The sequence below is a fragment of the Pelophylax lessonae genome, assembly GCF_965119305.1.
Source record: "Pelophylax lessonae genome assembly, chromosome: 8".
Classification (NCBI taxonomy): domain Eukaryota; kingdom Metazoa; phylum Chordata; class Amphibia; order Anura; family Ranidae; genus Pelophylax; species Pelophylax lessonae.
Window position 1 is genome coordinate 89,055,242 of NC_138775.1, and position 22,604 is coordinate 89,077,845.

At 42.6% G+C, this 22,604-nt stretch overlaps 1 protein-coding gene across 1 annotated transcript in view; it reads right to left on the minus strand.

The window, feature by feature from the left end:
- Positions 1-2,721: 2,721 nt before the first annotated feature.
- The window catches only part of LOC309562163 (uncharacterized protein), a gene marked incomplete at both ends in the record, with an annotated part of 88,468 nt that continues 68,585 nt past the window's right edge, over positions 2,722-22,604 (minus strand). The window contains one exon of the mRNA XM_082266287.1: positions 2,722-2,802. Within this exon, the coding sequence (XP_082122413.1) occupies positions 2,722-2,802 (81 nt within the window). The remainder of the gene's footprint in view (positions 2,803-22,604) is intronic.

Sequence of the window (22,604 nt, forward strand, 5' to 3'; positions counted from 1 at the left end):
TGAAAGGAACCGCGACAGGGAGATCCTCCGTCTGGGATGTTTGGGCATAGTAGAAATGTCCAGTGTGACGTCAGGGGTGGCATTAAAGTCGCCACACAAGATGACATGTCCCTGTTTCAGTTTATTCACTTTTTTCCAAATTTTATTTAAAACTGAAAGCTGTTTGGTATTGGGCAGATACACCGAGACCAGGGTGTAGGTAACATTGTTGATTTGACAAATCAAAATTATCCATCTACCCAGAGGGTCAAGGTGCACCCCCAGTTGGGAAAATTGAACCGAGTCTCTGACAGCAATGGCGACTCCTTTACGTTTTGATGGGCCATTAGCAGTGAAAACATGGGGAAATGATGAGTGACGAAAGGTTGGAGGCCTAGTAGCTGTGAAGTGAGTTTCCTGGAAACAGATGACGTCACTTTTCAATGTGAGGGCTTCCTTCCAGGCCATCTGTCTCTTAAATGGGCTATTTAACCCCCTGACATTCATAGAAGATATTGTAAAAGCCATCTGGACAATCCCTTGAATGCTATAGTGGACTCCAAGAGTGTGTTGAGGAGATGAGAGAGTTGCTCAGAAAAAATAGAATAAAACCAGGTTACCTTTTTGTAGATACCGGCAGACTGGAGCAGCCCAAGAACAGTCAGTTGCAATGTGGACTCAGATGAGGTAGCAGGCGGGCCCAGGTAGCATCCGGTCTCAGGTGATGGAAAGATAACGAGAATTTAGAAAACAAGAACAAGAAATAAAAAAAAACAGGTAGTGCAAAGCAGTGCGATAGAATTTATCGCTAACTTGGGGGTAGAAAAGACATGTGGCTACCCTCAAGGCCTTGTGTTAAAATGTTAACATAGCAGAACTCCAGGGTCACGGGGCTTCCCTGTCTGATGAATTCCCTGAGTTGGGTGCACTGCGGATGACGTCCCCAGATCTTGAGGTGTTGGGGTCCAGGATTCCCCACCGTTTAAGTAGGCGGAGGCCTTCTGCAACTGTGGCGACAGTGTAGTTATCCCCATCTCGTGTTATCATCAATTTAGCAGGGTACAGCCATCGGTAAACTATTTTGTGATTGATAAGCGGTTTGGTTATGGTGGCTAATTGCCTCCTTTGCTGCATGGTATAGGCCGATAGATCGGCATAGAAGGCAAGATCCTGCACTGTGGGGGGTAGATCGTCCCGTCTTCTAGTAGTAATCATAAATTTTTCTTTGATGTGGTAAAAATGGATGCGCACGATAGTGTCGCGGGGTAAATGGGCAGGAATGTGCTGCGGTTTGGGCAGTCTATGAATACGGTCCAAAACTAGGTCCTCTAGGGGACTGTCCGGCAGAACCTCCTTCATCACGTTTGTGAAATAGGACCTGAGATCTTGCTGCTTCACTGACTCAGGGATGCCTCTGATTTTAACATTGTTTCGCCGTGAGCGATCCTCTAAGTCTGCGATTTTTCTCTGCATTTGCTCAATCTCAGTGTCTCTATCGTTGTGTGCATCCACAAGCTCATTAAAAGTTGCGGCATAGTCCCCCATTTTTGACTCAATGTGAGAGACCCTGTTAGTTACTGCGGAAACTTCCTTCCTAAACTGTTGAGTAAGGGCCATGATATCCGCATGTATGGATGCCTGCAGTGAAACCATCATATCCTTCAAAAGGGTATCCATCACTGGTTGATTACTAGTGGGGAAGTCTGATATAGAGTCCTATAGCTCCCTTGTGTCCTCTAATGAAGAGTCAAAAGGGCTTACCTCCAGGGTGGATTCCATGGGCTCTGAGCGTCTTGGTTTGTTTTTTGCAGGGCTGGCGGTGGTAGAGGGCGGTGAAGATCCTCTGTACTGCAGCCTCTGATTATGATTAGGTGGGCTGTTGTGAGGAGGAGAGCCGCGCTGTGAACTGGGCAGGTTGCCGGCGCAATCTTGTGTATTCTGGCGGCGGTACTGGGGGAAGAAATCAGGCATTTTTCCCGGCCGGGAGTGTCCTTTTCTCTTCCTGGACGTCATCGCCTGGTGTCGGGCGGCTAGTGCAGCAAGTGCAGAGTTTCCCGGTGTTCGTTTGTGCTGGGTATCGTTGCTGCGGCCTTGTGAGGGAAGGAGCTCTCTCAGAACACGTCCGCGCGCATCGCCGGCTAGCCACGCCCCCCCTATTTTTGTTTTCTTATATTGTTTGATTTACTATTGATCAAGTGTCTCAGCTGCTTTCACAGTGACAGTTTTTCACATTTTTCACATAGATTCTTCAATTTTAGCACAGGATTTTTTGTTTTTTTTACCTCTGTGCTTGCCAACAAGGGTTTTCTCCACCAAGTACTAATTCATGTTTTGCTTGGGGATCAAATACCTATTTTACTGAACTGCAACTCAATTTATAACATTTGCATCATGTGTTTTTTTTTTAGAATTTTTGGTTGATATTCTGTCTCTATCAATTAAAATACACCTATGATAAAAAAAATCATAGACCCTTAATTTCTTTGTAAGTGGACAAATTTACAAAATCTGCAGAGGATCAAATAATTATTTTAACCACTGTATACTCTCATTGCCCAAGATATAGGCCTACAGAAAGCACTGTCCATCGGGAACACTTGAAAATCAAATAGTTGGTGACCCAGCAATAACTGGAGCTCTTTCAACTGGATTCTTTTGGCACCCCTAGGCAGTTGAAGAAGGGACAAAAGCTTGGCCAACTTGTAACTAGCCCCCTGGAAGACCATCTGAACAGTATCAATCTCAATTCTCAACAAGGCTAGCATGTACAGGGCCCTCTACCTTAGCTGTAGAAAGCGGAATGCCAAGCTGCACATAGGTACCCTGAAAAGAGGAATGGAGCTGTTGACCTTGGTTACTACATGACCAATGAATAGATAATATTGCTGCGCTAAGTGAATACAAAAAAATCGCATAATAAAACATAATATTGTGAAAAAAAATTTGTATAATGATCATAAATGAATATGAATCAAACAAAACGTGATATTGAATGTCCCAATAACACAGTGTGAATAAAGTGACTCAGTAATAATGTGATAAAAGTCCCAATACACAGTGCAATTTCAGTGACAAAATGAATAAATGAATAAACAAATCTTCATCTGTGCATAAAGTGCTGCATGCTTCACTCCAAGTGCTCCAGTGACAAATAGTGAGATTAGCAGCTCACCTCAAATAAAGACTCAAATGAGTCTAAACTGGCATAAAGGTAGAAAATCACGGTCGCCTGGTGAGCCCTTCTGCCTCCGCCTCCAAACAATCTTTCAGGTTATGTATGGAATCGGTGAAAAACATAAAGAAAGGAGATCTAGTGCTCTCTATCTTAATAAGGGGCTATTTATTCAGACATGGTTGGAATCACACTTACATTACAAGGCACTTAAGCAGTGCCAGCTCATAACAGCCTTCAGATGCTTCCTGGTACCTCCGGTATCGGCGTAATGACGTGCAGGCTCCTCCCCCGTACGTGTTGCGTCATCGACTTCGTCAGCAACAAAACAACTCCCTTGGAAGTGGCAGCCTAAAAAATAAAAACATTTACAGTGTACAGGAAGGAGGTGGAAGGTTTTGACTTTGCCAACAATGTGACTTGCAGATCTAACCTGGTACAGGGCTTTGTCAAAGATGGAATATTGGAGACCGGATTCTTCTTTATCAATGCCATCATTAACAGGTGAGCCTGAAGGCTAGGAAATGTAGTGTATAAGGCAAAATGTGTCCTCTTACTTTTTGCGGACCACGCCAAGCTGAGAAACCTCCAGGGTGTGTTATGGGAAAAATCAAACGAACCAGTCATTTGCCCCAATTCCAGATCCTTCTGCAATTTTTCAGTAATCATAGCCTCAAACTGTGCAGCAGCCTTTAAAATGACTGACATGGTAGCCTCCGATAATTTAAAGGGGATCCAGAATTAAACAGTCAAATCTGTCCCTTAAGACCAAAGCTTCTGCCAGGAATAACCCCAGTGGCTGTGGGCAGAGGAGCAGGCCGCACTAGAGAGTGGGGAGACAGCACCATCAGTGCCAGTGGCCCAGGTGTCAGTGGCAGCCCTGTCACATCAGATATAAATGGACATATGGAAGAAGTTGGGGAGAAGAAGCTTAAGGACAACGCATCCCTTAAGCAGAGGTGGGTATGTTGAACTTTAGCTCAGCTTTAAGATAACATATATTGTTGACAAAAAATGTTTGTCTTGCATAAAATGTTTTTATTTTTTTTATTCAATCCATAGACAAAACATAAATTCATAATATGTCCTGTTTATAATGGCACTGAGTTGTGTATTTATAAATACTTGATATGGTGTATATATAAATAAAGTTGCAGAGATATTTATCCTGAGAAACTGCATGCACATTATTCTAGTGCAAATGCTGGCTAAATGTCACTAGGCTATTTTCCCTAAAAGTCTAATGTTCCTCATTCTCAAGGAATAGAGTGAATTAAGAAAGCATTTTTGCCACTAGATGGGGCTGGTGATTATAAGAAAAAAAATCTTATTTGCCTATGTATTATGATCATTTAGTTATTTGCTATGATCGTTAGCACCATCTAGTGCTTATAATGTGTAGTATAATTGATGTTGCCAGCATGTGGTTTTGTAGGACGAAAGGGTCTTCAATTTGATTTTAAAAATGCACTCCTAAAATTATGACTGTAGTACAAAGCATTAAACGGCTAATTACAAACAAAAAAATGATGAAATTACTTTGCAACACAAATAAAATTAACAAACAAAATAAATGAATAAAGAAAATAATAGCAGAGAGGAGAAGGGGAGTAAGAGGTTGATTAGGCAGGACTAGGGTAAATGAGGTTACTGATTCTGCATGCAAATCAAATGTCTGGAATGAAACAGAGTAAAATCATAGCAACAATAACATTACTTTGTATCATTAAATAATGCTTCTGATCACTATTAATAAACACTGTTCAGAAGATCCGTTTTTTTATAGCAGTACCTGTAACAGCTGACATATAACACAGCAATTCCCAGCTGTCATTTTTAAGAAATGTAGTGGTGTGTGGCAGCCAGGGAAGAAGGACAGGAAATGCTACAATGGCTTTGAAGAAAATTTCTTAATAACAAGAAAGCTGTCAAAGGATCGGCAAGCTCCCTTACAACCAGGAAGAGCCATCAATTTGCCTGGTTAGAAGAGCCTGCCATTCAGTTGTAGCAGAATGCAATTATTCATACTACAGTCTACACTTTAGTCACGTGAGTCGCTTTTATAAATTCGAATGTGCAAACCTCTAACACAAATGTAGATCAGGAATTCTGGCTTTCTAATCTGCATATTTGTTCTAGATCAGTGACTCAGAAAGCTTTGAGATTCCAGACACCCAGGGAATTAGTATTTTAAAAGGTCATCAATGGTAGCCCACTTCTTTCTCCTGCTATAGGTTTCTTTTATAGTGACTCTGTGGGTCGATTAAAAATTTAAATGTCAGTTCCCTGTAATATAAGAGCTCTTGTATTAAAAGGAACATTGACTGTTAAGAATACATGTACAGTATATATATGATCAAAATTAACTCATAGCTCAAAAAGAAACCTACATGTGTAAAATTGATAATTACAGTGCTCAGCATAAATGAGTATACACCAACAGATTTGTCAGAAAAAAAATGTCCTTTCCTTTCAGAATCAACATTTTCTATAGGACAATAAACTAAAAAGTACTCCCACAAATGTGGGCCATTGATTGCAACCAAGATTTGCTAATTTGCGCACACCAAAAAGTATTTTTTCTAACAGAGACCATGTTGGAAACATTAAATACACCCCAATGAAAGGCTTAGGAACAAAGCTAAATTTTAGACAACAAATTCCTAATGAACTATTAAACTACAGGTGAGTCTAAATATTCATTAAACAGGTGTCCAGCAGACAGTTGATTATAAAAGTCTTTACTTAACAAAGAAAACCCCTTCCCATTTCATACTGTCAGCAATGGCACCACATGGAAGAGAAATGTCACAAGGCCTGAGAAAGAAAATAATTTGTTTACACAAGAAAGGTGAAGGCTACAAGAAGATCAGCAAAGCTTTACCAATCAGTCAGAATACTGTAGCAAAAGTGATACAAAAATTTAACAAAGATGGAACTGCAACCCTCTCACAGAGACGTCTAGGCTGTCCAAGTTAACACCTCGATAGGAGCATCTTCTGATGAGAAGGGTTGAAGAAAATCCCCATGCAAGTTCACTAAGTAGAAAGCCAAACTAAGGTGATTGTTTCCTGTGACACAATACAGCGTACACTGCAGAGGAATGGCATGCATGGGTGTCATCCATGAAGGAAGCCTCTCCTAAAGCCCATATACATAAAAGCCCATGCACCAAAAATTGCAGTAATGAACCCATGCTGAAAAAGAAGACTACTGGGTCTCTGTATAAATGTTTTTGCAACTGATGGCTTTAAAACTCTATGGCATTGCAAAGGCGAGGAGTACAAAGAAAAATGTGTGGTGCTTACAGTAAAACACGGTGATGGCAGAGTACTTCTACGGGGCTGCATGAGTGCTGCTGCTGTCGGGGAGCTGCATTTCAATGATGGTATCATGAATTCTCAAAAATATTTTGAAAGAGAAGATTTTGACACTGTTCTACGACTGACAGTGCTCTGCGACTGTGAGTGTCTGTGAGTACCTGTGAGTACCGGTGAGTGTCTGGGTGTACCTGTGAGTGTCTGGGAGTGTCAGTGTGTAGCGGAGTACCAGAGGGTGAGAAAGCAGAGTTAGGAAGCTTGAAAACAGCCACACAGGATAGACTTAAATTACTGAATCCCCATTAGATTAGATTAGTAGGTACAATGCCCGGCGGGTGTGGAGATGCGATTCGGTGTACATCTTGTGGTATGTATACGTTCCTCGATCATGCGATCGAGGGCGAATACAAATGCACAAAATGTAAGCACGTTGCTTCCCTGGAAGCTCAGGTCCTGAATCTAGGGAAGCAGCTGGCAACACTGAGATGAATGTCCATACCGAAGGAAAGCTGGGATCGTACCCGTCAGGGGCAGGCAGGGGCCTGCACAGAGGTGGGTGGAGAAACGGAGGTGCAGGCATCAGAGCAGAGTAGGTGGGTGACAGTTAGGAAGGGTAGAAGGGAAAAAGGCAAGGAGGCCGATCCTGGGCTGGAGCACCCAAATAAATACGCCCCGTTGCGTGATGTTGGGGAAACCAGTCAGGGACCAGCATTGCTGGAGCAGAGCGACGCCCCTAGCTGCCAAGGGAAGAACTCCTCCAGGGAGGCTGGGAGAAAGGGAAAGGAAAGACAGGTGCTGGTGGTAGGGGACTCAATCATTAGAAGGACAGACAGTGCAATCTGTCACAAAGACCGTGAGCGCAGAACAGTCTGTTGTTTACCGGGCGCTCGGGTTCGGCACATCACGGATCGGGTGGACAGATTATTGGGTGGGGCTGGGGAAGACCCAGCTGTCATGGTACACGTGGGTACAAATGACATAGGCAGAGGAAGATGGAGAGTCCTAAACGATTTCAGGGACTTAGGCACTAATTTGAGGAGTAGGACCTCCAAGGTAGTATTTTCAGAAATACTACCTGTACCTCGAGCCACACCAGAGAAGCAGCGGGAGATTAGGGAAGTTAACAAGTGGCTGAGGAGCTGGTGTAGTAAGGAGGGTTTCAGGTTCCTGGAGAACTGGGCCGACTTCTCAGTTGGCCACCGGCTATTTGGTAGGGATGGATTGCACCTAAATGGGGAGGGTGCAGCCGTACTGGGTGAGAGGATGTCCAAAAAGTTAGAGGGGCTTTTAAACTAGGTGATGGAGGGGAGGTACAGATGTAGAATTAGCAAGTGGGGAGAAAGATTCAGAGGGCACAAATGGGGGCATTAGCGGTAGGGTGTTCAGAGCTCCTAAATCCAAGGTGGGTATGGCGAAAAATCGCAAGAGCAGCCTAAAAACCACATCTAACGAGGATATATGCAACTGGTCAAAATTACGAGGTTTGTATACCAATGCCAGAAGCCTGGCCAACAAGATGGGAGAGCTGGAGCTGCTGATGTTTGAGGAGGACTTAGATTTTGTGGGGATAACAGAGACTTGGTTCGACAGCTCTCATGATTGGATGGCGACCATTCAGGGGTATTCCCTTTATCGCAGAGATAGAGAAGGTAAAAAAGGGGGGGGGTATGTCTGTATATTAAGAACAGTGTACAGGTAAATATGAGGGATGATATTAATAATGGAGCTATGGACGAGGCAGAATCCCTATGGGTATAACTTAAAAGGGAAGGCACTATAGGAAAGGTAATATTGGGCGTACTCTATAGGCCCCCAAACCAGAGGGGTAGGGGGAGGCGGACCTCCTTTTACAGATAGGATTGGCAGCAAGGATGGGAAATGTCATTATAATGGGGGACTTTAATTATCCAGATATAGACTGGGCACAAGGTACCGTGGATTCAGCCAAGGCTCGGCAGTTGCTAAATGTTTTGCAGGACAATTTCATGAGTCAGATGGTGAACGCACCGACAAGAAACAATGCGGTACTTGACCTACTGATTACCAAAAATACAGACCTGCTCATGGATATAGAGATACGGGGCAACTTAGGAAACAGTGACCATAGGTCAATTAGTTTCAGCATTAATCATAGCAATAGGAAACACAAGGATAATATAAGGACACTGAATTTCAAAAGAGCCAATTTCCCAAAACTGCGCTCTCTGCTAGAAAATATCAAATGGGATAGAACCCTGGGAACAAAGAACATGGAGGAAAAATGGGAGTGCTTCAAGAGCATACTAAACAAAGGAATTGGCCAGTGCATTCCAAAGGGAAATACGTTTAAAAGAGCAAAACTAAACCCTGGGTGGCTAAACTCCAACATAAAAATGCATATTAATACTAAAGAAAAGGCCTTCAAAAGATACAAGACTGAGGGGTCATTGGCAGCATTAAAGCATTACAAAGAGTGTAATAAGAAATGTAAAGACGAAATCAAGGTGGTTAAAATAGAACATGAGAGACATATAGCAGAAGAGAGTAAAAAGAAATTCTTTAAGTATATAAACAGTAAGGAAGCGAGGCCAGAACACATTGGCCCCATAAAAGTCGACAAAGGAAATCTGGCCACAGAGGACAGAGAGAAGGTGAAAGTGTTAAATAATTTCTTCTCTTCAGTCTTCACAAAAGAATTGGGGGCTACACTAACCCAGCTTGTAATGCTAAACTAAATAATACACCTCAGGAAGTACCCCCATGGCTAACAGAGGATAGACTTAGAACTAAACTAGAGAAACTTAACATAAATAAATAACTGGGACCGGATGGCTTGCACCCGCGTGTTCTTAAAGAGCTCAGCTAGGTGATAGCCAGACCATTATTTTTGATCTTTAAGGATAGTCTACAGAGGGGTATGGTGCCAGCTGATTGAAAAAAAAACCAACGTGGTACCAATATTTAAAAAAGGGCAGAGATATATCCCGGGTAACTATAGGCCGGTCAGCCTAGCATCAGTAGACTGCAAGATTTTGGAAGGGATGTAAAGGGACTACATACAAGACTTTAGTAATGAAAACGGGATTATTAGTAGTTATCAGCAGGGTTTCATGAAAAATCTTTCTTTCCAGACTGTGACGAGACCAATCTCGCCACTGGGCGTTGGAGAAGCCTGGTTGCTTGCCTCCTGCAATATGACTATGGACCTAGGGGCTTTTACCCCTTTAAGACTGTATTTGGGCATGAAAACTTGCCTGCGGTCGGTCAGAAAAGGACTTCCGTCTAACTTTTTAACCCCTGGAGGGATTTCTATGATTTTTGGTTATGTTTGCATTTGAAGTATGCTGATTCTGAAAATGTAAGTTTTATTTGAATGTGATGCATATTTTAGAAGTTATGAAAATGTTGCTTTTGGTCTGAGGTGGCTTTGCATTCACCTATTGTCGGGTGTGCTAAGTATTCCTGTTCCATTCTTACATGCTAATGACCTTGCATTGTTCTGGCCAGGTGGCTAGATAATTAGTTTAGTGTTATTTTGTGCCTGTTTACAAATCTATCTGCATATGCTAATGCAATGAGACTCACATTACCTGATAGTGTATATAATGTGTTTGTGTGGATTTAATAAACAGTTCTAAGTCAGACCACTGCTTGAACCTCACACGGAGCCTTGTCTCGTTCTTGGGGGGGATTCACTGTATGCTGTTGGAGACTGATTGCTAGGAGTGTAAGCTGATGTATGCTTTTCCTGTTCGTCTGCTAGCAGCTATTCGTGAGGTTCCAGGTTGGAGTGCTATTTTGTATCCAGTTCGGGAGTTTGATGTTCGGCAGTAGCTGCGCCTGCTCTCTCAGAAAGGGGCATATCACCTAAACGGATTTTAACCCCTTGTCTGCTGAAACGGTCCGTTACATTTGGTGGCAGCGGTGGGATCGTTCTCACAGCCAGAAGGACAGCTACAGGAGGCACCATTCCGTGGATTTACAAGTTGGGGGCAACGCATGTCTCAGTACAGCGACCCTTAAAGCAACAGGATGGAACCAGCAGTGGAGTACAGATACTCTCTGAGAGAATATGACCGTATGGTGTGGTTACGGCTGAACTTCTTCGGACCCAATCCACTGGAGAGGTCCAAGCGGTTCGTGAAGAACTTAGTGTTCGGGACTCTGCTAGACAGGGCAGAGAGAGAGGGCCAGCTGGCACGTTGGGAGGAACTCCAGCGGCAGGTACAGTTAAGGGAAGAGGAGAACCCAGTCTCCATTCCCCAGTGGCAGCCTGATTTATTGGGAATTGGGAGCCCAGTCTCCATTCTCCAGCGGCAGGCTGAGTTACAGGGGGCAGAGATAGTCGGTCCTGTCGCCCTGCAGCAGATTGATTTGTTGGGAATTGGGAGCTCAGTCTCCATCCCACAGCAGCAGAGTGTCCTGCAGGAAACAGAGAGCCCAGTCTCCTTTCCCCAGCAACAGGACACTGTATTGGGAGCAGAGACAGTCGGTCTCCCTCCCCAGGGGCTGGAAGTATGTTTGGGAGAGGAGCTTGTTACCCCCTCTCCCCATTGGCAGAGTGATATCCAGGGAATTGGGAGCGCAGTCTCCATCCGTCAGCGGCAGATTGAGTTACAGGGGGCAGACACAGTTGGTCCTGTCCCCCAGCGGCAGATTGAGCTATTGGGAATTGGGAGCCCAGTCTCCTTCCCACAGCAGCAGCTTAACGTACCAGGGGGAGACAGTAAGCCCCCAACAGTGCAGATGGGACCGTGGTCTCTGCACTCACAGCACAGGGGGTAGGGACAGTCGGTCCTGACCCCCAGCAACAGGGCTGTTTAGCCAAAGGGGAGACAGTCGGTCTCCCCCTCCAACAACCCGTCTCCAACCAGGCTACTTCTGTGGTAGCGCTGGCACCAGGGCAAAGTACCGCTGGTCTCTGCCCACTCAGCAACCCACCAAGGCAGTCTGCCAGTCTCTCACACAGCCAAGGTGAGGCACCTGGACATGGACAAATTTCTCTTCTACCCAGGTGTAGCAACCAGTTATTTTGGGTGGGTTGTACTGCTGTCTCTGTTTTGTGGGTGGGCTGCTGGACTAACAAGGGCACTGACCGGCAGAAGGTCAGATACCCTGTTAGTCTGTTTGGAAAAGGGGAGAAATGAGACCAATCTCGCCACTGGGCGTTGGAGAAGCCTGGTTACTTGCCTCCTGCAATATGACTATGGACCTAGGGGCTTTTACCCCTTTAAGACTGTATATGGGCATGAAAACGTGCCTGCGGTCGGTCAGAAAAGGACTTCCGTCTAACTTTTTAACCCCTGGAGGGATTTCTACGATTTTTGGTTATGTTTGCATTTGAAGTATGCTGATTCTGAAAATGTAAGTTTTATTTGAATGTGATGCATATTTTAGAAGTTATGAAAATGTTGCTTTTGGTCTGAGGTGGCTTTGCATTCACCTATTGTCGGGTGTGCTAAGTATTCCTGTTCCATTCTTACATGCTAATGACCTTGCATTGTTCTGGCCAGGTGGCTAGATAATTAGTTTAGTGTTATTTTGTGCCTGTTTACAAATCTATCAGCATATGCTAATGCAATGAGACTCACATTACCTGATAGTGTATATAATGTGTTTGTGTGGATTTAATAAACAGTTCTAAGTCAGACCACTGCTTGAACCTCACACGGAGCCTTGTCTCGTTCTTGGGGGGGATTCACTGTATGCTGTTGGAGACTGATTGCTAGGAGTGTAAGCTGATGTATGCTTTTCCTGTTCGTCTGCTAGCAGCTATTCGTGAGGTTCCAGGTTGGAGTGCTATTTTGTATCCAGTTCGGGAGTTTGATGTTTTGCAGTAGCTGTGCCTGCTCTCTCAGAAAGGGGCATATCGCCTAAACGGATTTTAACCCCTTGTCTGCTGAAACGGTCCGTTACACAGACCAATCTATTAACCTTCTACAATGAAGTGAGCTGCCATCTAGATAAAGGAAGTCCTGTGGATGTGGTGTATCTGGACTTTGCAAAGGCATTTGGTACAGTTCCCCACAAATGCTTACTGTACAAATTAAGGTGCGTAGGCATGGACCATAGGGTGAGTACCTGGATAGAGAACTGGCTCCAGGGGAGAATCCAGAGGGTGGTGCTAAATGGGGAGTACTCGGATTGGGCGGGTGTGGAAAGTTTTGTCCTGGGACCAATCCTGTTTAATTTATTCATAAACTACCTAGATGAGGGGATATCCAGCACAATCGTGGTATTTGCAGATGATACTAAGCTATGCAGGCCAATAACTTCTATGCAGGATGTGAAAACCTTACAAGCAGACCTGAACAAAATAATGGGGTGGGCAACTACATGGCAGATGAGGATTAATGTTGAAAAATGTAAAGTAATGCACTTGGGCATCAGAAACACAAAAGCAAGCTACTCACTAGGGGGGAACCTCTGGCTGAATCTAAGATGGAAAAGGACCTGTGGGTGCTAGTGGACAACAGGCTTAACAGTGGCATGCAATGCCAAGACGCTGCAAGGAAAGCCAACAAAATACTGGCATGTATAAAAAAGGGGATTCACTCCAGAAATAAAGATATTATTCTCCCACTCTACAAGACTCTGGTCCGGCCACATCTGGAGTATGCTGTCCAGCTCTGGGCATCAGTCCTCAGAAAGGATGTGCTGGAACTGGAGAGATTCAAAAAAATAATTAGGAGAATGGAGGACATAAGCTATGAGGAAAGACTACAACCACTGAACTTATTCTCTCTGGAGAAGAGACGCTTGAATGGGGATATGATATCAATGTACAAACACTGTACTGGTGATGACCCTAGCATAAGGAACAAACTTTTCAGAGAAAGGGAATACAATAAGACATGTGGCCACTCACTAAAACTAGAGGAAAAACGGTTTAACCTTAAAATACGTAAGGGGTTCTTTACTGTCAGATCAGTAAGGATGTGGAATTCTCTTCCACAAGCAGTAGTATCAGCAGGGAGCATCAATAGTTTCAAAAACTATTAGATGAGCACCTTAAAGACCACAACATACAGGGGTATACAATGTACGGTTAACAGCAAACACACACACACACATCTTAGGTTGAACTGGATGGACTGATGTCTTTTTTCACCTCACAAACTATGTAACTATGTACATAAAGATGGCCTAGGCTATAAAAAGATTGCCAAGACCCTGAAACTGTGCTGCAGCATAGTGGCCAAAACCATACAGTGGTTTAACAGGACAGGTTCCACTCAGAACAGGCCTCTCCATGGTCGACCAACGAAGTTGAGTGCACATGCTCAGCGTCATATCCAGAGGTTGTCTTTGGGAAATAGACGTATGAGTGCTGCCAGTTTTGCTGCAGAGGTTGAAGGGGTGGGGGGGGGGGGTCAGCCTGTCAGAGCTCAGACCATACACCACACACTGCATCAAATTGGTCTACATGGCTGTCATCCCAGAAGGAAGCCTCTTCTAAAGATGATGCACAAGAAAGCCTGCAAACACTTTGCTGAAGACAAGCAGACTAAGGACACAAATTACTGGAACCATGTCATGTGGTCTGATGAGACCAAGATAAATTTATTTGGTTCAGATGGCGTCAAGCGTGTGTGGTGGCAACCAGGTGAGGAGTACAAAGACAAGTGTGTCTTGCCTACAGTCAAGCATGGTCGTGGGAGTGTCATGGTCCGGGGCTGCATGAGTGCTGCTGGCACTTGGGAGCTACAGTTCATTGAGGGAACCATGAATGCTAACATGTTCTGTGACCTACTAAAGCAGAGCATGATCCCCTCCCTTCAGAGACTGGGCCACAGGGCAGTATTCCAACATAACGACTCCAAACACACCTCCAAGATGACTACTGCCTTGCTAAAGAAGCTGAGGGTAAAGTTGATGAACTGGTCAAGCATGTCTCCAGACCTAAACCCTATTGAGCATCTGTGAGGAACCCTTAGGCCCCTTTCACACTTGTGCAACTTGTCATGCTATTTGGGACTGCAAAATCGCATGACAAGTCGTTCTCCATTATTTCCAATGAGCCCCATTCATATCTGTGCGACTTGAAGTTGCACCGACTTTAAAGTAGTCCCTGCACTACTTTTGGCATGATTTTGATGCGTTTTGAGTAAAAGATTATAAGCCCAGTCAAATTTGCATCAAAATCGCGGCAAAATCACAGCAAAAAGTCACGTCAAAATCACGGTAAAATCGCGCGACTTTGAAGTCGTACAAGTGTGAAAGGGGTCTTAAACAGAAGGTGAAGAAGTGCAAGGTCTCTAACATGTACCAGCTCCGTGATGTCGTCATGGAGGAGATGAAGAGGACTCCAGGGGCAACCTGTGAAGCTCTGGTGAACTCGATGCCCAAGAGGGTTTAAGCATTGCTGTAAAGTAAAGGTGACCGCACAAAATATTGGCACTTTGGGCCCGATTTGGACATTTTAACTTAAGAGTGTACTCACTTTTGTTGCCAGCAGTTTAGCCATTAAAGCGGAGTTCCACTCATTTTTGTGTTTATTAAAAGTTAGCAGCTACAAAAAGTGTAGCTGCTGACTTTATATAAACACACACTCACCTGTACGACTGTCCAGCGATGTGGCCACCCAAAGCCTTGATCCTCTCCCTCTCGTCTCGGTGGCGCCGGCATCTCTAGTGTGGGCACCCGGCTTTGACAGCTTGTGGTTTCACAGCCAGGTGCGCACGAGTCTCGCTGCATCTCCTGGGACCTGTGACGTGTCCCAGAAGCTTGCAGGGAGGGAGGGGGAGAGGAGAACTTCTGCTCCAGCCGCCTAGGCGGCAGGAGCGGAAATGTGAGCGGGGACCTGTCAAATCTAGGTACCCGCCCCCCCCCCCTCCAAAAAAAATAAAAAATTAAGTGACACTTAAAAAATTAAGTGTCGGGGGGTCAGGAGTATTTAAAGCAGAGGTTCCACTTTTGGGTGAAACTCCACTTTAATGGCTGTGTGTTAAGTTATTTTGAGGGGACAGCAAATTAACACTGTTATGTGTTGTCACATGAAAAGATATAATAACATATTTACAAAAATGTGAGGGGTGTACTCACTTTTGTGGGATACTATATATATATATATATATATACATATATATATATATATATATATATATATATATATATATATATATATATATATATATATATATATATATAAGGAAACATACAATTATCTTAGAAGTTCATTATACCAATGATGACTAGAGATGTTGTATAATGTTACTAAGATGCTGCTTACGATTAGAAAATCTGGCTACAGACCTTAAGGGTCCCATAGGATGTAAACATGGGTACCTAAATAAAACATATATGTAAAACCATATATATGTACACATTTGTATAGTAAATACATACACATTCGCTATAACATAATCCCATAACGTGGACATCTATATTCATGGGGAGAGACATTCTGTCATACACATAAGGTACTCTTTTCTCTCCCAATATAATGAATAGCTGAATATAGATGTCCACCTTATAGGATTATGTTATAGTGTATGTGTATGTATTTACATATGTGTACATATTTATGGTTTTTTATATATTTTTTATTTAGGTACCCATTTTACATTGTATGGGAGTCTGTAGCCAGATTTTCTAATTGTAAGTACCATCTTTGTAACATTATATATTGATATATATAATTTCTTTCTCTCTATATATTTGTGTATATACAGTATATATTTGTCAATTTTACACATGTAGTTCCTTTGCACAATATTGAGCTATGAGTTAATTGTCCATCACGCCCAGTTGTAACGTCTCGTACCTCGGGTCCTGCAATCCACAGACTGACAGCCTCTGGCGCTTCTGACAGTTGAGACCCCATCGCTCCATCCCCAGACGGATTAAGGCCGTGAATCGTGTTGGCAAGGACCCTTTAACAGTGCTACATACTTGAGTTTTTATTCTTTTTCAGAGTAATGTTTTTTTACCTCTAATAAAGTTACTGCATTGCTACACTTAGTAGGCGCTTGAGTCCCTCCCCTTGTATATTTGTAGCCAATGCATTCTTTTACTGTTGATAGTATTTAATGTAAGCTGTTCATGGCATTCATTAAAGGCTAAATTTACCTTTTTTTTTTTTAAATTCCAGCTCCCCTATATACAGTATCAGTATATCATTAATGTACCTCTGTTGCAGAAAATGTAAAGCTTTCTACGTTTTTTAGTACAAGGCCTTACCTCAGCTCCTGGTGTGTTCCATAGAAAAGTTCATGTCTTCCTGGTATGTAGATTTAGGACATAAAAACCAGTAAGAAACAGGAAGGAGTTCACCAGTTGACCTCAATAGCAAACACCCTGCACCCATCAATTCTGTTTACACGGCATCCCTCCAAGCATATATTTGCCTGGCTTGTCAATGTAGGCTGCCGCAGCTGCTGTATTTGCACGCCATCCCTGGGGTCTCTCCAGACGAGTCATAGAAAAGCTTTTATTTTCTGATACAGAGGTACAATAATGTTATATTGGTACATAGGGGAGCTGGAGTTTTCATCAAATAATAGATAATTATTTTTTTTTTAACTTTGGCCAGTAAAAAACACGAAAAAACACAAATTTAAAACGTTTATATACAGACGGTTTAAGAGTAATAAAACATCATTAGCTGGCCATAAATAGTGAGAATTTCATTCAGTGGATAGCCCTGCGAGCCCTGATCCATTCCACAAAAGTTGTTTGATTTAATTTTTCAGACTTCCCTAAATTTCAGTGCTTAACACACGTGTGTAAATGTGTGTAAACGTGTTTAAATACATCAAGTGTTATTTCTGGCCAATTCGATGAATTAACACCCAAGCGCTTAACACGCCAAAATGCGTTTACAAAAATGCGGCTAAAGGGACGTTTATGATGCTGCTTTCCTCTTGCCAGGGGTAAGGTATTCAGGAGGGCTGGGCAAACACCCAGTGTCCATGAAGCCTTAAAAGAACATCATACACATTACAATCTGACAGTATAATCTTTGTCCAACTTCTTTCAAGTGTGACGACTAAAGCCTCGTACACACGCAACGATTATCGGCCGACCGATCGTCCGACTTTTGTCCAGTGTTGTTGTGTTGGTTGAAATGTGCTCTAGACTGCACACTAATTTTCTCGGCTAACAACAACCAACTTCAGAAGTGATGTCATGTGATGGTTTAATTTCCGTGTGTTTTTTCTTCTCTGAGCATGCCCAGTCTTGCTCATCAGATTTTTGTCTGCCGAAATCTGTACTGACTGACGAAAAATCGGCCGTTGTGTTGACGGCCAACAAAAATTTTATAGCCTGCACACCAGATTTTATTTGGCCGAAAAGTCGGAGTCGGTTGTCGAAAGCATCATACTAACAAGCCGAAAATCGGCCGATTGGACGTTGGCCGAAAATTCCCGGCCAATAATCGATGCGTGTGTACGAGGCATTACCAAAACTATCAAATCAACTTGTATATAATTATGCAGGCACTAAATAGTTGTTAGTGCCAATATAGGCGATTTTACAGTCATATTGTAAGGTATTAGGTAAGGTTGACAGAGGCTCTCACATATGTACTTTTGTAATGTTCTAGCAACTGTCTTGTTGTGTAACGTAATAAACGTAACAAACAATCAAGATCTATGAGAAATAGACTGTGGAGTCAGACTCCTATTGCCATCCAGAGTAACAATCTACACTACATGTTATAATGTTTTTGGTGTGGAAAAAAATAAAAACTGCTAACATCCAAGCGATCACCAAAAGGGACCTATATGTAACATGTAATATTACATTTTATTGATGTCAATATATTACATTACTTTCCATGACTACTGCTGGTAAATCAGAGCATGTTGCTCATTGCTGGTTTTATAGAAGCAGAGACTGATATCTATATTTTATATAGGTCTTAGCAATTATGTCGATAGCACCACAGTGCTACTTTAATATTCTACATTATCAGCAATCATTCTGTATTGGGTGACATTTGTACAGAGCCGCTTCCCTTGTTTGATTTGCTGGAATTAAATCTTAAAGGAAGAAACTTGTTGTTAAGGATATATGGTGCAAACATTGATTGTTTGCTTCTGAACATGCTAGTTGCTTGGTTGTCATGCTAATCTATTAGATTCACTCTGCCTTTACTTGTGAATGCTTGCATGCTGGTCAGAGACTCGATATTGAAATCAGTGGCAGTCAGACGGCAAATTATTTCAGAAGAAGGTCAGTAATGGCAGCCTTCATGTTTCTGTTGGTAAAGAATTATTTTAAATTCATACATTCTTATATTGCACAGTATCCGTTTTCTTGCGTTTAATCTGTTGCATTTTTTGCCTCCAGTCTGGGACAGAACTACCATTGGTACAAGCATTGTACCTGCACGCAGACCTCCCAGCCTATAGGAGACTAGCTTAACCACTTTCATTAGTACTTTTTCAGACAATTTGCTCAAGGCCTTTTCCAGCTTACATTTTGGTTTTTAGTACTGCACTGTGCAGTGGCAAGTAGATCCCATGGTTTGACTATTGGGAGCCTAGCAATTACATACAAATGTTCAGGGCATTAGGAAGTGCAGCAACGACTGATTAATGCAAAAGTAGGTACATAGTCTAGGTATGAGATGAACTTCAGGTTCAGACTGACAATGAGTTCAACCTGAACTGAACTCTAGATGTTCGAGGTTGGCTGAACAGGCAAAATAAATTATCTGATTTGGACACTACACCCACCCAAACCTCAGGCTTTTGCAAATCAGTGCCCACCAGTGCTGCCAATCAGTGTTCATCAGTGCTGCCAATCAGTACCCATCAGTGCCCCCTCATTAGTATCGCCTATCAGTGTCCATCAGTGTCGTCTACCGGTGCCAATCAGTGCCGCGTATCAGTGTTCATCAGTGCCCCTACCAGTGCCCTTCAGTACCACCTATTAGTGCCCATCAGTGTCACCTATCAGTGCCCATCAGTGCCGCCTATCAGTGCAGCCTCATCAAAGTCCACCAGTGCCACCTCATCAGTGCCCATTAGTGCAGACTAGCAGTGCCTATCAGTGCAGCCTCATCAATGCACACCAGTGAAGGAGGAATATTACCTGTTTGTAAAATTGTATAACAAACTATGAAAACTCTTTTTTTTTTTTTTTTCAAAATGTTAGGTCTTATAAGAAAAAAAAAACAGTGGTGATTAAATACCACCAAAAGTTTTATTTGTGTGAAATTATAAAAATTGAATATATTTTATATGGGTACAGTGTTGCGTGATCACGCAATTGTCATTCAAAGTGTGGCAGTGTGCTTAAAGCTGAAAATTGGCCTGGGCAGGAAGGGAGTAAAAGTGCCCAGTTCAGGATTCAGTTTAGTCCAGAAAGACACTAAGAACATATAAATATCACAACAATGTGAACATGGCTAAGGATGGTGAAAGCAGCAGCATATACTGTTTATGTATAGTTTACCATAAAGACATTGAAAGCAGTCAGTTAGTATTCAGTTTTAGGTTGATTTGAATTTGCGGTTAGAAATTTCTGCATGACTATTGTACATAATGTTCATGGCCATCATTGGAGATGACAGATTTTCTTTTTCTCAACAGAAAACATGTCTAGTTGAATAACACTGGCATGGGGTCTGGTTCCGGGGCCCATGTCCTCTAGTTATAATGGTGGTACTTTTATTGGGCAAAATACACTATATTTACAAAAAGTATTGGACCTGCCTTTACATGAATATGAACTTTAATGGCAGCCCAGTCTTAGTCCATAGGGTTCAATATTGAGTTGGCCCATCCTTTGCAGCTATAAAAGCTTTAACTCTTTTGGGAAAGCTGTCCACAAAGTTTAGGAGTGTGTCTATGGAATGTTTGACCATTCTTCCAGAAGCGCATTTGTGAGGTCAGGCACTGATATTGGATGAGAAGGCCTGGCTAGCAGTCTCCACTCTCAATTCATCCCAAAGGTGTTCTATCAGATTGAGGTGAGGACTCTGTGCAGGGCAGTCAAGTTCCTCCACCCAAAACTCTCTCATTCATGTCTTTATGAACCTTGCTTTGTGCACTGGTCCAAATCATTTGGTGGAGGGGGGATTATGGATTGGGGTTGTCTTTCAGGGGTTGGGCTTTGCCCCTTAGTTCCAGTGAAGGGAACTCTTAAGGTGTCAGCATACCAAGACATTTTGGACAATTGTATGCTCCCAACTTTGTGGGAACAGATTGGGATTGGCCCCTTCCTGTTCCAACATGGCTGCACACCAGTGCACAAAGCAAGGTTCATAAAAACATGGATGAGTGAAGCCCCGTACACACGCAATGATTATCGGCCGACCGATCATCCGACTTTTGTCCAAGTTGTGTTTTGTTGGTTGGAATGTGCCTAGACTGCACACAAATTTTCTCGGCCAACAAAATTCTACTTCAGAAGTGATGTCATGTGTTGGTTTGCTTTCTTTGTGTTCTTTCTTCACTGAGCATGCCCAGACTTGCTCATCAGATTTTTCCCTGTCGAAATCTGTACTGACTGCACGAAAATCGGACGTTATGTTGACGGCCAACAAAATTTTTATAGTCTGCACACCAGATTTTTTTCGGCCGCAAAGTCGGTGTTGGTTGTCAGAAGCATCATACTAATGGGCCATACACACTATACAATTTTCTTTAGATTTATTCCTTCAGACTTACCAAAACCATATAATATGAGGTCAAACCTAAACACTTTCAATTTGTATGCAATCAGGCAGGCCCTTGCACTACATAGAAAAGGTAAATTGAAAGGAAATCTGACAACAAAAGTTGTATAGTGTGTATCCAGCTTAACAAGCCGAAAATCGGCAGATCGGATGTTGGCCGAAAATTCCCTGCCAATTTTCGACGCGTGTGTACAGGGCTTGAGTTTGAGATGGAGGAACTTGACTGGCCCAACCTGATAGAACTCCTTTGTGATAAATTCAAGCGGAGACTGCGTGCCAAGCCTTCTCGTCCAACATTAATGCCTGACTTCACAAATGTGCTTCTGGAAGAATGGTCAAACATTCCCATAGACACACTCCTAAACCTTGTGGACAGCCTCCCCGAATTAAATCTGTTATAGCTGCAAATCGTGGCCCAACTCAATACTGAACCCTACAGACTAAAACTGGGATGCCATTAAAGTTCATGTATGTGTAAAGGCAGGTGTCACAAAACTTTTGACAATATAGTGTATATTATTATTCACCCTTTGCCCAGTGTGAGCCTTTTTTTTAGTTTTTCTTTTTTCACTGAATAAGCTAACCAAAGATATCAGAAGATTATTCAACCTCCTCACAATGTTATTTGTCCTAGCTTCTTCAAGAATGGTCAAGTCCCATGAGTTCTTTTAAAAGTAGAAGATACTTGAATGAGAACATAGACAGTGAACAATTGTGACCGGGCAAAAGGTTAATTTCCTAGCTATAACGAACATTGCTTGCCATATTAATCAATATTTTCTGCAATGAGAGTTACATGTATCAATCAGATGACTGGAGGTACCAAGAACAAATGATATATGTATTATTGGTATACAGTAAGTGATAGTGAATAGAGCCTATGGTTTTCTAATCAGCCTGCTTTCCCTCCTTGTCACCCCAGTATGTTCATTCAGGAGTGTTAAAAACTGCTTTATTGCTACACAATACACCTACAAATGTCTCCAGCTACAAAGTGGTAATTTAACCACTTCAAGTACAGACACTTTCACCCCCTTCCAGTCCAGGCCAATTTGCAGCTTTCAGCACTGTTACACTTTGAGTGACAATTACTCAGGCATGCAACTTTGTACCCAAATACATTTTTGTCATTTTTATAGACAGATAGGGCTTTCTTTTGGTGTTATTTAATCACCGCTTAGTTTTTTTTTTTTTATATTTTGCTATATAAATGAAAAAAATACTGAAAACTTCTTTGTAAAATTGTATTCTGCTACATTATTTTAGTAAACATAACCCAAAACAGTGTGTATAATTTGCTCTGTGGGAAAGATATAGAGTGTACAAACTATGTAACAGTATATATAGTATTTGAAAATTGATCAGTCCTGATGTACTGACTGCCTATCTTATTTCATGAGACCCACATGGCACTTCAGGTTTTCTAGGGGCATAAATTCTGCATCTAATTTCCTGACTACCTCTCACATTTTTTGGAGGTCCTGGAGCACCAGGACAGAGGAAACAACCACCAAATGACCCC